Source organism: Prosopis cineraria, unplaced genomic scaffold, assembly GCF_029017545.1.
Source record: "Prosopis cineraria cultivar Desert tree isolate PC_DT_omini unplaced genomic scaffold, ASM2901754v1 PC7, whole genome shotgun sequence".
Classification (NCBI taxonomy): Eukaryota; Viridiplantae; Streptophyta; class Magnoliopsida; order Fabales; family Fabaceae; genus Prosopis; species Prosopis cineraria.
In genome coordinates, this window is record NW_026555338.1 from 9,533,383 (window position 1) to 9,545,382 (window position 12,000).

General features: G+C 31.0%; 1 protein-coding gene across 1 annotated transcript; it reads left to right on the plus strand.

Moving 5' to 3' along the window:
- The first annotated feature begins 7,743 nt into the window (after positions 1-7,743).
- On the plus strand, positions 7,744-11,796 carry LOC129315982 (benzyl alcohol O-benzoyltransferase-like). Its single transcript, XM_054960185.1, has 2 exons — positions 7,744-8,261; positions 10,618-11,796. Exons 1-2 carry the CDS (start codon positions 7,821-7,823, stop codon positions 11,539-11,541), a joined length of 1,365 nt encoding a protein of 454 aa, XP_054816160.1. The 5' UTR covers positions 7,744-7,820; the 3' UTR covers positions 11,542-11,796.
- Positions 11,797-12,000: the final 204 nt, after the last annotated feature.

The following is a 12,000-nucleotide window of genomic DNA, read 5'->3' on the forward strand; positions in this document are numbered from 1 at the left end:
ATATTTTGAATCAAATGATACTTTTAAAAAACATTCTGTATTATAAGGTGGATAATGTATTCGCTCTATTAAAAATATAAAGTATTTTTAATCAAATTTCACTCTTTAATAAAGTGGTTCCTTATCTTTAAATTAATACTATCTTTTCGTATTTATCCTATTTTTATATTTTCTTATTTCAAAAAAAATGCAATGATTAAAGCTTAAAATATTTAAAATATTTTATCTAATCTCTTAAAAAATATTTTATAATTTTAAAATGAAGGGAGTATGTGTTTTTTTTTTTTATTTGGAAAAATTGAGATACTTTTTGCCATCTGTCAGGAAAAAAATGGGCTCAACAACCAAGGTCAAGTCAATTGTGGTTAGTGGACGCCAATGTACGCGGACTGAGCATCCTGGAAATTCACTAGGCATTTCTCAGCAGTTGCAAAAGAAACCCTTTCCCACGCACCCACCATCTGTGTAGTAAAGAAAATTACGTTGACTTATTGTTGAAGGCCACTTGTCTATTGCCATTTGTAATCTTGCTAGGGACATTATATTTAAATATAAATTTTTATTTTTTAATTTATTAATTTATTAAAATCAACCTCAATATTTGTTAATTTTTAAGTTTCATAATATAAGACATCTTTTATAAATCTTACTCAATCTAAAATATAAAGTATTAAATAATTTTTATAATTATTTTTTTAACTATACTTCATTTATTACACTTTTTTTTTTAAAAATGGTGCATTTAAATTTTAATTATTATTATCAAAATACTTATATAAGATATTTAATGATAGTATAATTGAAAAGATATAATTTTTTTATAAGAAATTAATATTTTAACTAATATTTTTTAAAATCATGAATTATTTATCATTATCCTATATTTTGGTTCAAACAAAATTTTTTAAAAAATAAATTGCAAATAGGAATTCCAACAGTAAATTAAGAGTTATATTTAAAATTTAAATATTTTATTTATAGTTAAAATTCTTGAATTTATAAATATCTGAATCAATATTTATAATTAATTTTTTAAAAAATGTATTCAATGACCTAACTATTATAGTGTCTTGCATGTGGAAAAATTTGTTTTGACTTTCAGAGAAGGAATCTTAACATGTAATTGCTTCTTGAAATTAAAAGATATGGGATGATGATGATAATAATATTAATAACAATAATGAGACGACGAAGTTACTGTACGTATCACATCACATGTACAAGATATTTATATACCTTCATGTGTTTGTTTTTGGGAGAATGACAAAAAAAAATCTTGTAAGAAAATTAATGTTAAATTAAAATTTTTTACTAAAGTTTTTAATTTAATATTAATATTTTTACAAAATTCTTATTTATCATTCTTTCTTTATTTTTCCCGCTCAGTAATGTGATGAGCGCATGATACTCATCAAGTAAACAACACTTCATTTTGGGTGATGCAAGGAAACCAACCCACACTTTTCTTCCTTATTTTGATTCCGCCCAAGAGCAAAATAGAAAAGTGGACGGCATTGATTATAGGGACCTTTTTCCTGAGACCCACCAATAAAACTTGCAGACTTGTATCTTTGTTTCTTCCCCCCCGATGAAATATGTTTACTGAGTCACGATGAAAGTGGATAGGCTTTTTCGTTTTTTTTTTAAATTCCTTGGTGTATTTTGTTTCGTTTGATTAGTATTATATTTCAATTTCTATTCTAAAAAAACAAAATAAGTTTATTGAGCCAAAAACTATAACCCCATGTGTACCTTCCATCTTTCAATTAAATATAATACAAATAAGCAATAAAAATATGTTAATATGAATAAAAGTATATAATATTGTTTATTAAATATAAGATAAACTTATATAGGAATCACACAAATTAAATTTTGTCTCATTATTTTAAGTTAGGGGTAAATGAAATTTTTAGTTTGTTATATTTTTTTTATTCATTTCATTCCTTAAATTTAATTTTTATCAATGTATTCTATAATATTTTTCAATCATCAAATAAGAAAAAAATAAAGAAATCAAATAACTTTCGAAAATTGAATAGTTCTCATTTAATCACATATATGCATGTCAAATTATTAACACATTTTATCCATCGGTTTAATTTAAGGGTCGATTTATATCTCAAAACCTAGAGGATTAAAAATATAATTTAAGAAAATAAAATGCTATATGTTCGAAATAAAATTAAGAGAATAAAAATTTTATTATTCTTTAAATTTATGTGGGTATAACTAATCCTGAAATAACAAATTATTTTTTTATTACTTAACATGTATGGGAAACAAATTATAAAATATTTTGTGTAGCAATAAAGCAAATTGTTCTTTACATTTTCAATGAGGAAAATGACAAAAACTCATTTTTTGACTCAATAAACTTATTTCATCGGAAAAAAAATAGATACAAGTCCCTGAGTTTTGCTGGTGGGTACCCCGAAAATAATCCAATGGCCGATTCCTTTTACTTTTCTAATTTGTCGTTTTACATCCCCCAAAACATGGTACCGTTTACTTGATGAGTACCATGTGCTCATCACGTAGCTGAGTAGGGGAACCGAACCCAAATGACGATTTACGAAGATGCATTCAGTAATTTCTGCAATCATATATAAATTGTCAGATTAAAATATAGGGTGTATCTATATGTATGTGTTATACTAGCATCTAATTTTTTCAATATATAAGATTATTAGATATCAACTATAAAAAAATACAAAAGAAGTTAATTTTCTATTAGGAGTTTAACAAATATACCATTGGAGATGGTGCCGAAATACGAAGAAGACGAATCGGCCATGCAACAAAGCTGAGCAATGCATCTACTACCGTCCTTGCATCCGGAGTGGGGTAGGATAGATCATAATTAGGATCCTCAACTATCTTTAAAGAGACTGTCCCTTCAGGGATGTGTTCATTGTGAAGCATTACTTGCCCAGCAATATTGTACATGCGCCCCAGTGCAACCACATGGTCGTCTTCTGCCAAACAATCAACATCGACCTCACCCTACATAAATTAAAAAAAAATTATGTAATATGAACAATAAAAGTAGTATTATGTGTAAGATTATAGTAAAATGAATAATGATACCTCAGGTAGGAGCTGAGATGGGACTGTGCAACTATCATTCACACTAGGGCTACTGTCGCCCAATGGAAGCCCCAACTTATGCCGGCTCAACAGCATGTCGATGAGTCTAGATTGTTCTTGTATCTGTTGTGATTGTGCTAGTATCTGCTGCTTCTGTTCTGCTAGCTCTTGCCTCAACTCTTGAACCTCAGTAGAAGAAGCAGCCTTTTTACCACGCTTAAATGCATCACCAAAGTAATCTTTTCTTGTGACTCCAAAGCCAACGCCCCGAACATGACCAGGATGGTCAGTATTCCCCAACGCCTTTTCCAATATATCCTCATTAATAGTTTGAGTGCCTGCTAATGCCTCCTGAGTCAAAGTCTCCTATGAAGCAGAAAAAAACAAAGTTTATAAGTAAAAACTAATAACATTATATCAATATATCATTAATACTTACTATTGTTTCAACAACCGCTTTTGTTTTTGGGTTATCAATATTGCCTGCTTTATTTTTTCGAGCCTCGACCCAAATCCTACCACGGGATATAGAACCCTCCAACGCTTGCTCTTTCTCAATCAAACCCTTTTCAACTCCCGCATATCCCTTGCGTCCAACCTTATATGTATATTCATTATTTTTTGCCAACTCTTTATTTTTGGCACTTAATGCCTTCGGAAAAACACAAAACATAGTAATCAATTAATATAAAAAGGAGGTGATAACAAAAGCAACAATACATAAATAAAATAATATTAATGTTACCTTGAACTCTGGACTGTGACGTGAGTTGACAAAAGCTTTCTATTCATCCTCACTCACAATTTTCGAAATGAGGGAAGGAACTGTATCTTCGATACCCTCTATGTCAGGGTTCGTTAAAAATTTATGGGTAATAAAACTTCTAAAAGATCTTAAGGCTATCCCAGCTTTCTGTAGAACAAACTTCTTGCGCCTCTCCTCGATCTCAAATCCTGACTGCAAGATGAACATATCAATTTAAACAAACGATTGCAAAACATTATGTTTAAAAAAAAAAAGCAAAGTGATAGTATCTTACTATTAAAGTTCTCCACACCGCATCCTTCATTGCTGGAGTTGCATTCTTCCAAGATTTTAAAGTAATAGGCACTGAGGACTTCGCTGCCACACCAATATAACTGATAAAGTTATGACTGTCAACTACTTGATTCTTATTGTTCCACTTGACAGTAAATTTTCTTCCTTCATTTCTTGCTTTAGTGACTTCCTCCATCACAACCAATCCTCTCCTTAATTGTTCTTCCTGCCTATCAAGATCAGCCTTTTTCTTAGCCGAGTCATCATACTGCCTACTCGGACTACTGGATCTAGAGCCAGTGTCAAGATGGTCATGCTCAATAGCCATTTACCTGTGAAAGCAATAATAATCAAGATTAAATAAATAAAAAAGAATAAGTTAAAAAAATCAAAAAACTAATAATAACACGTGCACTTTCTTTAATAAGTCAACAATAATATAGTTACCTATTTATGTTGTTCTTTTTCTTTTTCTTATTTTAACTACTTTTTTGACTAATTTCTTCTTCACTTTAACAATCTTCTTCTTTTGTTGAATTGATTTTCCCCTCTTGAAAATCCAAATTCCCTCACTATGATCACGTCTTATGTAGAAAGCATGATCTTCAATACTGTCTACACCATCATCATTTTCAAATGATGTCCCATAAAATGGATCAACTTCAACCTCATCATTTCTTCGACTTTGCTCATTTTCTGTATTTTCCATTTCTTCAACTTCCTTGTTACTCCATAAAATAATAGACCATTTTTTATCAGCTGGATCATGGACATAAAAAACTTGTTTGGCTTGGGAAGGAAAAATAAAAAGATCCTCTGTGAACCCTTCCTTATTCAGATTCACCCTAATTAACCCAGAGTTATCAACATCTACCCCATTCTTATATTCAACCCACTTGCAACCAAAGATTGGAACTCGAAAGGAGATGTAATCTAACTCCCAAATGTGCTCAATTACTCCAAAATAACGCATTTTTGCATAAATAGGTTTTTTATCTTTCGCACTGGAAATGTGCATGCTATCACCTATGGTGGATACACCACTATTTTGCATTATACTTCGGTCATCATGCTCCTTTGTGTAGAACTTGTACCCATTACTAGTATAACTAGTGTAAGAGAAGACATGTTTGCTCAGACCTTGTGCCAGCCATTTTAATCTATCAGAAACTGAATTAGGATTGGCATTGTACTTCCCTTCAATATGCTCTTTCAACCAAAAATTGACTTCACATTGTCACAACTTAAATAAGGACAAACAATTCGCTCACGATTTTTTGCATTGTTTACCGCAAACTTAACAAATTCTGCCACCCCATCCCAATATTCTTTAGATAGGCAATTGGTAGACATCCACTCCTTATCCATAATGCCCTTATTTAAGAAAGATGGTAAAATTAGAAAAGCATTCAGTGAATCACGAGTTTAATCACTTTAACAACTTCAACTATGCTTGTATTTGTTCTTTTCAAGAGAAAAATTAAAATTAAAAAAAAATTAGCAGCCTAACAATTTTAAATAAGTATTTCTCAAGTATTATGCCCTTTCTTTACACTATTTTAACCTACAAAATTTTAAACTAATTCAAGAAACAAGATAGAAGTATAACTAAACTCCCTCCAAACCATAATTAACAATGGTCATGTTTGCAAGACTAAATTTTTTTAAAAAATTTGGCAGCATAGCGGCATAAAACTAAGCATTTCCCAGGCTTACTGCCCTTTTTTAACAAATTGAACATTAAAATAACAAAAAACTCATATTAAAATTCACTCAATCAATCACATTTAACAATTGGTAACAGACATAGAGCATTTTCGTTCTACCAAAATTCAAGCACATTGTATATGAAATCATCCCCAATGTAAATAATCATAATGTTCAAATAAAATACTCAAATTTTATACAATTTCTTAAAAAAAACTAACCTTTTTTTGTTTTGCCGACCCACGCACGTAACCACGGTTGAATGGAGATGAATCATGAACCAAAGCAACTGGAATGGAAGAGCAAGATGAAGTTAGGAAGAGGAAGAGGAGAGAGGAGCGAAGCAGAGCACTTACGTGTTCGCACACCACAAGATGGAAGACGAAAATGGCAATGAAGCCTTGCGACAGTGTTCCAACGGCGGAATATGGAAGGGTTTGGCCGGAAATGTGGACTCGGTGCTTGGGGAGGAGACTTGACAATGGGTATCTGGTTCTACAGAGGAGAAATGAAGTTTTGAGCGTCTGAAAGTAACGGTTTCGGGAGAATGAAGAGGCAATTTAAATGAACTTATTCAACGGTTATATTGAACAACCGTTGAATAAATGTTTATTCAATGGTTCCTCAGGTAAACCGTTAAATATTATAAACGTTTATTCAACAGTTCTGGTTAAGGAACCGTTGAATAATAAGATGACGTCATAAGGCGGTTTTGAAAACGTTTATTCAACGGTTTTTTCTCTTAACCGTTAAATATTCTGACACTTTATTCAACGGTTACTTTTCCTGAACCGTTGAATAATATGGTGATGTCACCAGGCAATATTTTGAAGATTTTATTCAATAGTTTTTATATTTAACCGTTGAATATATAAATGTATATTCAACAGTTAATTTTTTAACCGCTGAATATTAGTTTTTCAAAATCCTGCCTTTTTTATTCAATGGTTTTTATATTTAACCGTTGAATATATAAATGTATATTCAACGGTTAATTTTTTAACCGCTGAATATTAGTTTTTTAAAATCCTGCCTTTTTTTATTCAACATTTTTTCTTATAACTGTTAAATATGGAGCGTTATATATACGGTATTTTTTAATAGTGTCTTCATAGCTTTTAGAATGGAATTTTGGTATGATATTTAATTAAGAAACCAATATCACTGTTATTAACACCATCATTGTTCTCAAACTTTTGAGTTAACTTTTTAATTTTATTATTTTTATTAACTTATAAAATCATGTTAACTTATTCGTAAATTCAAACTAGATAGAAATTTAATTAACTTATTTACCATTTTATATCACTATCTTATAAAATTATATTAATTCATTTATAAACTCATATTAGGTGTAAACTCAATTAAACTTACTAAATCAGTAATTTTTTTTTGTATGTAATTGTGTGAGTTAAGTGTGTGTGTATAATGTAAAATTCAATTATAAAAGTAGTAAGACCCACTTAAAAAAAAAATAAAAAGCAAAAAGCAAGAATTAATATTTATAAAAATCAAGAAATACTAAAAATAAGTTGCCCTAGTTTAACATAAAATTTTTATGTTAAGTTTGATAATCTATCAATGTTGATGTACTCAATTTCAATAATTTATATTTAAAATATATTTAAATGTCTGACCCAAAAAAATATATTTGAATCAAGTTATAATCACATTTTATTTTTTAATTATTTAATCATATATTTTCAATAATTGTTTATTAATTGAGACAAACTTTACGAATTTAAGATTCAAATTTACATTAAATCAAGAGCCGCCGCTTGAGTTTAACAACCTTAAGGACCACACCCATTTGGTTGAAAGAATATAATATAACATAATATTGATGTACTGGGGAGTGCCCCACCCACGGCAGCTTCGCTATTTAAATGTCTGACCCAAAAATGCATGCTTTACTATGCTCCTCATCAGAAATCAGCCAACCAACCAATAACGTCCTCGATCAGCTTTATATCCTTATCCCATTATGGCTCCATCAGCCTTATCATTCACAGTACGTCGTCGCCAGCCGGAGCTAATTGCTCCGGCGAAGGCCACACCGCGCGAAGTGAAGCTTTTGTCGGACATCGATGACCAAGAGGGCCTTCGGTTTCAAATTCCAGTGATTCAGTTCTATCGTTACGATGCTTTCATGAGAGGGAAAGATCCTGTTGTGGTGATCAGAAAAGCTTTGGCTGAAACTCTGGTGTTATACTATCCTTTCGCGGGCCGGCTCCGAGAGGGGCCGAACCGGAAGCTCATGGTGGATTGTAATGGAGACGGTGTCGTTTTCATCGAGGCTGATGCTGACCTCACTCTGGAGGCCTTTGGTGATTCTCTTCAGCCTCCTTTTCCTTGCTTGGAAGAGCTGCTTTACGATGTTCCTGGTACTTCAGCTGTTCTCAACACTCCACTTCTTCTTATTCAGGTATTTTCTTTTTTTTCTAATTTTTTTAAATATTACCGAAACATTAATTACATGCCTTTTTATTTATTTATTTATTTTTTTGCCTCTTCGACTTGGGTCCGAGGGAAAAAAGCAATAAGAAAAACTTCTCAGATCACAGGTCACTGCACTTTCATAGGAACTTTGCAGTAAGAGGCTAAAAAAATTACTATTATAAACCCCGTGTGTGTGTGTAACACCCACGCAACTTATTTGTAGCAACCTTTTTTGGAAAATCATACCATTTAATATAAGGATTGAATAATAATTTTACTTTTAAATTAATATAAAGGCAATGCTATCTTTATTAATAAAAACTAATTTTAATTATTAATTGACTAAAAAAATTCATAAAAGATTTCAAAAATTACAGAGAAAGAACCCAACAAATTATAAATAATAAATACCATATAAAAAATTAATACCGATTAACAACAGATCATGAAACTTGATCATTATTAATTTTTTTATAGTATGTGTTTTTTATAATTTTATTTTTTTATAATTTTTGTAATTTTTTATTATAATTTTTTGATCAACTAACTGTTAAAGTTAATATTGTTAATGATAAGTAAGACATTGCATTATTTTTAAACATTAAAGAAATAATATACTATAAATGAGTTTAACTCTCAAATACTTTTAGACTTATAATTGAAATGATAATCACCATGCATGAGATCTGAAATATGATTATAATTAAGGGGAATTAAAAATCTGAAAGTATATATACTGGTGGATGAATCTAGAGATCTGGTCCTCGATGATCGGTTGGGTGGATATATACGCCACCGTGCATATTGCTTTTCTCTCGTCGCTTTGTTTCTAACTTTTTTTTTTTTTTCCAGAACAAGAAATGAAATATCTATCATATGTTTTACCCCAAAAAAAGAATATTTTTGTGGTGCCTATTCTTTTCAAGCAGAATTATTAGTCTGACCAAGAGAGTTTCATTATTATTATAAATGTGATTTATTTATTTTTAAATAATAATAATATATTATTATTTTATAATAATTATTATCATTACCATTGCTTCCTTTTCCAAATTTCATTCATTTCAGGTAAAATGCTAAAATATATTTTTGCCCCTTAACTATTTTTTTAAAATTTTTTGGTATCTTTAACTTATATATAATGTAATGTTTTCTTTAGCATTTAAAAATAGTACATTAAACACCTTGTTATTGAAAAATTAACTTTGATAATTAACTAAGTAATAAAATTACAAACAAACTAATAAAATTATAAATAAATGCCAAGAATAATAAAGAAATTAAGTGACACACCAGCTTCATGGCTGCTTCCTGTTGCTGTCTCCACCATAACAGTTTTTGGTTTTGTCGTATTTCCCATATATCCTTATAAATTATTAATATCAACAATAACATGCACTCACTCCTGTCTAATTTATAATGTATATTTTAAAATATTTACTTAATCCTATTTATAAGTTATAGTATAATTTTTAAATAATATTTAAAAAATATTTTTAAAATTACTCTTTATGACAAAGAAAAGGTAAACAACATATTTGTTATATTTGACATATTTAGAATTTTATATACTTTTATTTCTGATACTTTTTTATATTAATATTAATGAAATTAGTAGAAATGACTTATAAAAAGAATCAAATGAGTATACATGTATCTTATAATTATTATATATTATTTGATTATTTTTTATAAAATTAAAAATGGAAATTAATTTTTTTATTTATTTTGTTTATTTAATGAGCTCCTTTAAGTAACCAGATTCTTTGTCCAGCGACTTTCGTCCTCGCTTCCTACATAATTGGTGGTGTGTCCACTAATAATAATTAGTCTATTTTTCGTCTGCACATCATTATGAATTATTGACGAAAATGTATTTGTGTCTTGAGTTGATGACATTAATATACACATGTAAATTGTTCATAAATTAGCTACAAAATTTAAGTTTAACATTATATCATGATTTGAAACTGAGTTGAATCAAATCAAGTTTATGTTCCATTAAATCTTAAATACTTAAATACTCATTCTAATCTTAAATATAAGACTTAGTTGAAATGTTTGTTTTGATTTTAAATATAAGATCTCAATTTTCTTTGTCTCCTTTATTTAAATTCTTTTCTCAAATTATCCTGTTAATTTCACAGTTTTTCACTCATTTTTGTCTCTTAACATTTAATGCTTTCTATTTTCTTTTGGGTATTTTAGGGAACACGGAACAAACAATGACAAATAATAAAATTAATCAAATTTTTTAATGTTAATTCTTAAATTTCTAGTATGTTTTGTTCCAGTGTTTTGTACATTAAATAAGTCACAACAACTTTAATCGAACTGTTCAGGTCACACGCCTAAAATGTGGTGGTTTCATTTTTGCCCTCCGCCTGAATCACGCAATGAGTGACGCATCTGGTCTCGTCCAATTCATGACCGCGTTAGGTGAAATAGCTTGTGGTGCGCGTGAGCCTTCAATTCCACCAGTCTGGCAGAGGGAGCTTTTAAATGCAAGAGATCCCCCGCGCGTGACATGCACGCACCGTGAATATGACGAAGTCCCTGATACAAAAGGAACTATCATCCCTCTAGATGACATGGTCCATCGTTCGTTCTTCTTCGGACCCAATGAAGTCGCTTCAATTCGCTCTCAAATCCCTTATCATCTCCGTCAATCTTCAGATTTCGAAATCATCACTGCATTCTTATGGCGTTGCCGTACAATGGCTTTGCAACCTGATGATGATGAAGAAGTTCGCATAATATGTATTGTTAATGCCCGTGCCAAGTTCAACCCTCCCTTGCCGGCCGGTTATTATGGTAACGGCTTCGCCTTTCCGGTTGCGGTGACCACGGCAGGCGAACTATGTCGGAATCCACTCGGATATGCTTTAGAGTTGGTGAAGAAAGCAAAAGGAGATGTAACGGAGGAGTATATGCACTCATTGGCAGATTTATTGGTGATCAAGGGACGGCCACATTTCACGGTGGTGAGGTCGTACCTGGTGTCAGACGTGACACGGGCCGGATTCGGCAACGTTGATTTCGGGTGGGGAAAGGCAGCGTATGGTGGTCCGGCAAAGGGAGGAGTGGGAGCCATTCCTGGGGTGGCAAGCTTTTATATACCGTTTAAGAATGCTCAAGGACAAGAAGGTTTAGTGATCCCAGTTTGTTTACCTGGTGAAGCCATGGAGAGATTTGTGAAGGAGCTAGATAGCACGGTCAAGAATTATCCTCAGAATCCAAGGTTATTTATCACTTCTTCCTTATAACTAGATTATTATGTACATATATATATATATATATATAATACGTCAATGTAAGACCTACCTACGTGAGTTTTGAGAGTTGAGTCACATGCATGAGACCAGAAAAAACCTCAATTATGTACTATGAGAGGCATATTTGTAGTGTCCCTTTAACATTTAGCACTTTAGTTTCTTCTGTAGTTTTGTGTGTGGTGCTTAAATGTTTAAATTGTTTGTAAGTGTTTACCAAAATATCAAGGGGAAAAACGTTTGTAAGAAGTGGTAATATATACATGTGTTGTTATTATAAGGAAAATTATTAGCGCGACTCAAGCCATTCCAGATTAATGATTATTTGCCTTGTTTTACTCACATTGTAAAAAGGTTAATGCGCTTGGCAATTCGCTGATCAGGAGCACATTGTAGCATGATGCAATTTCTCCTTTAATCTTTTAAAAATGATCCATTGAACACTCAATCTAC

Bases quoted from the DNA above. Each gene is read 5' to 3' on its own strand.
- LOC129315982 (XM_054960185.1), top strand. From the start codon at position 7,821: ATGGCTCCATCAGCCTTATCATTCACAGTACGTCGTCGCCAGCCGGAG. The intron at 8,262-10,617 runs GTATTTTCTTTT...CGAACTGTTCAG, and splicing joins CTCCACTTCTTCTTATTCAG to GTCACACGCCTAAAATGTGG.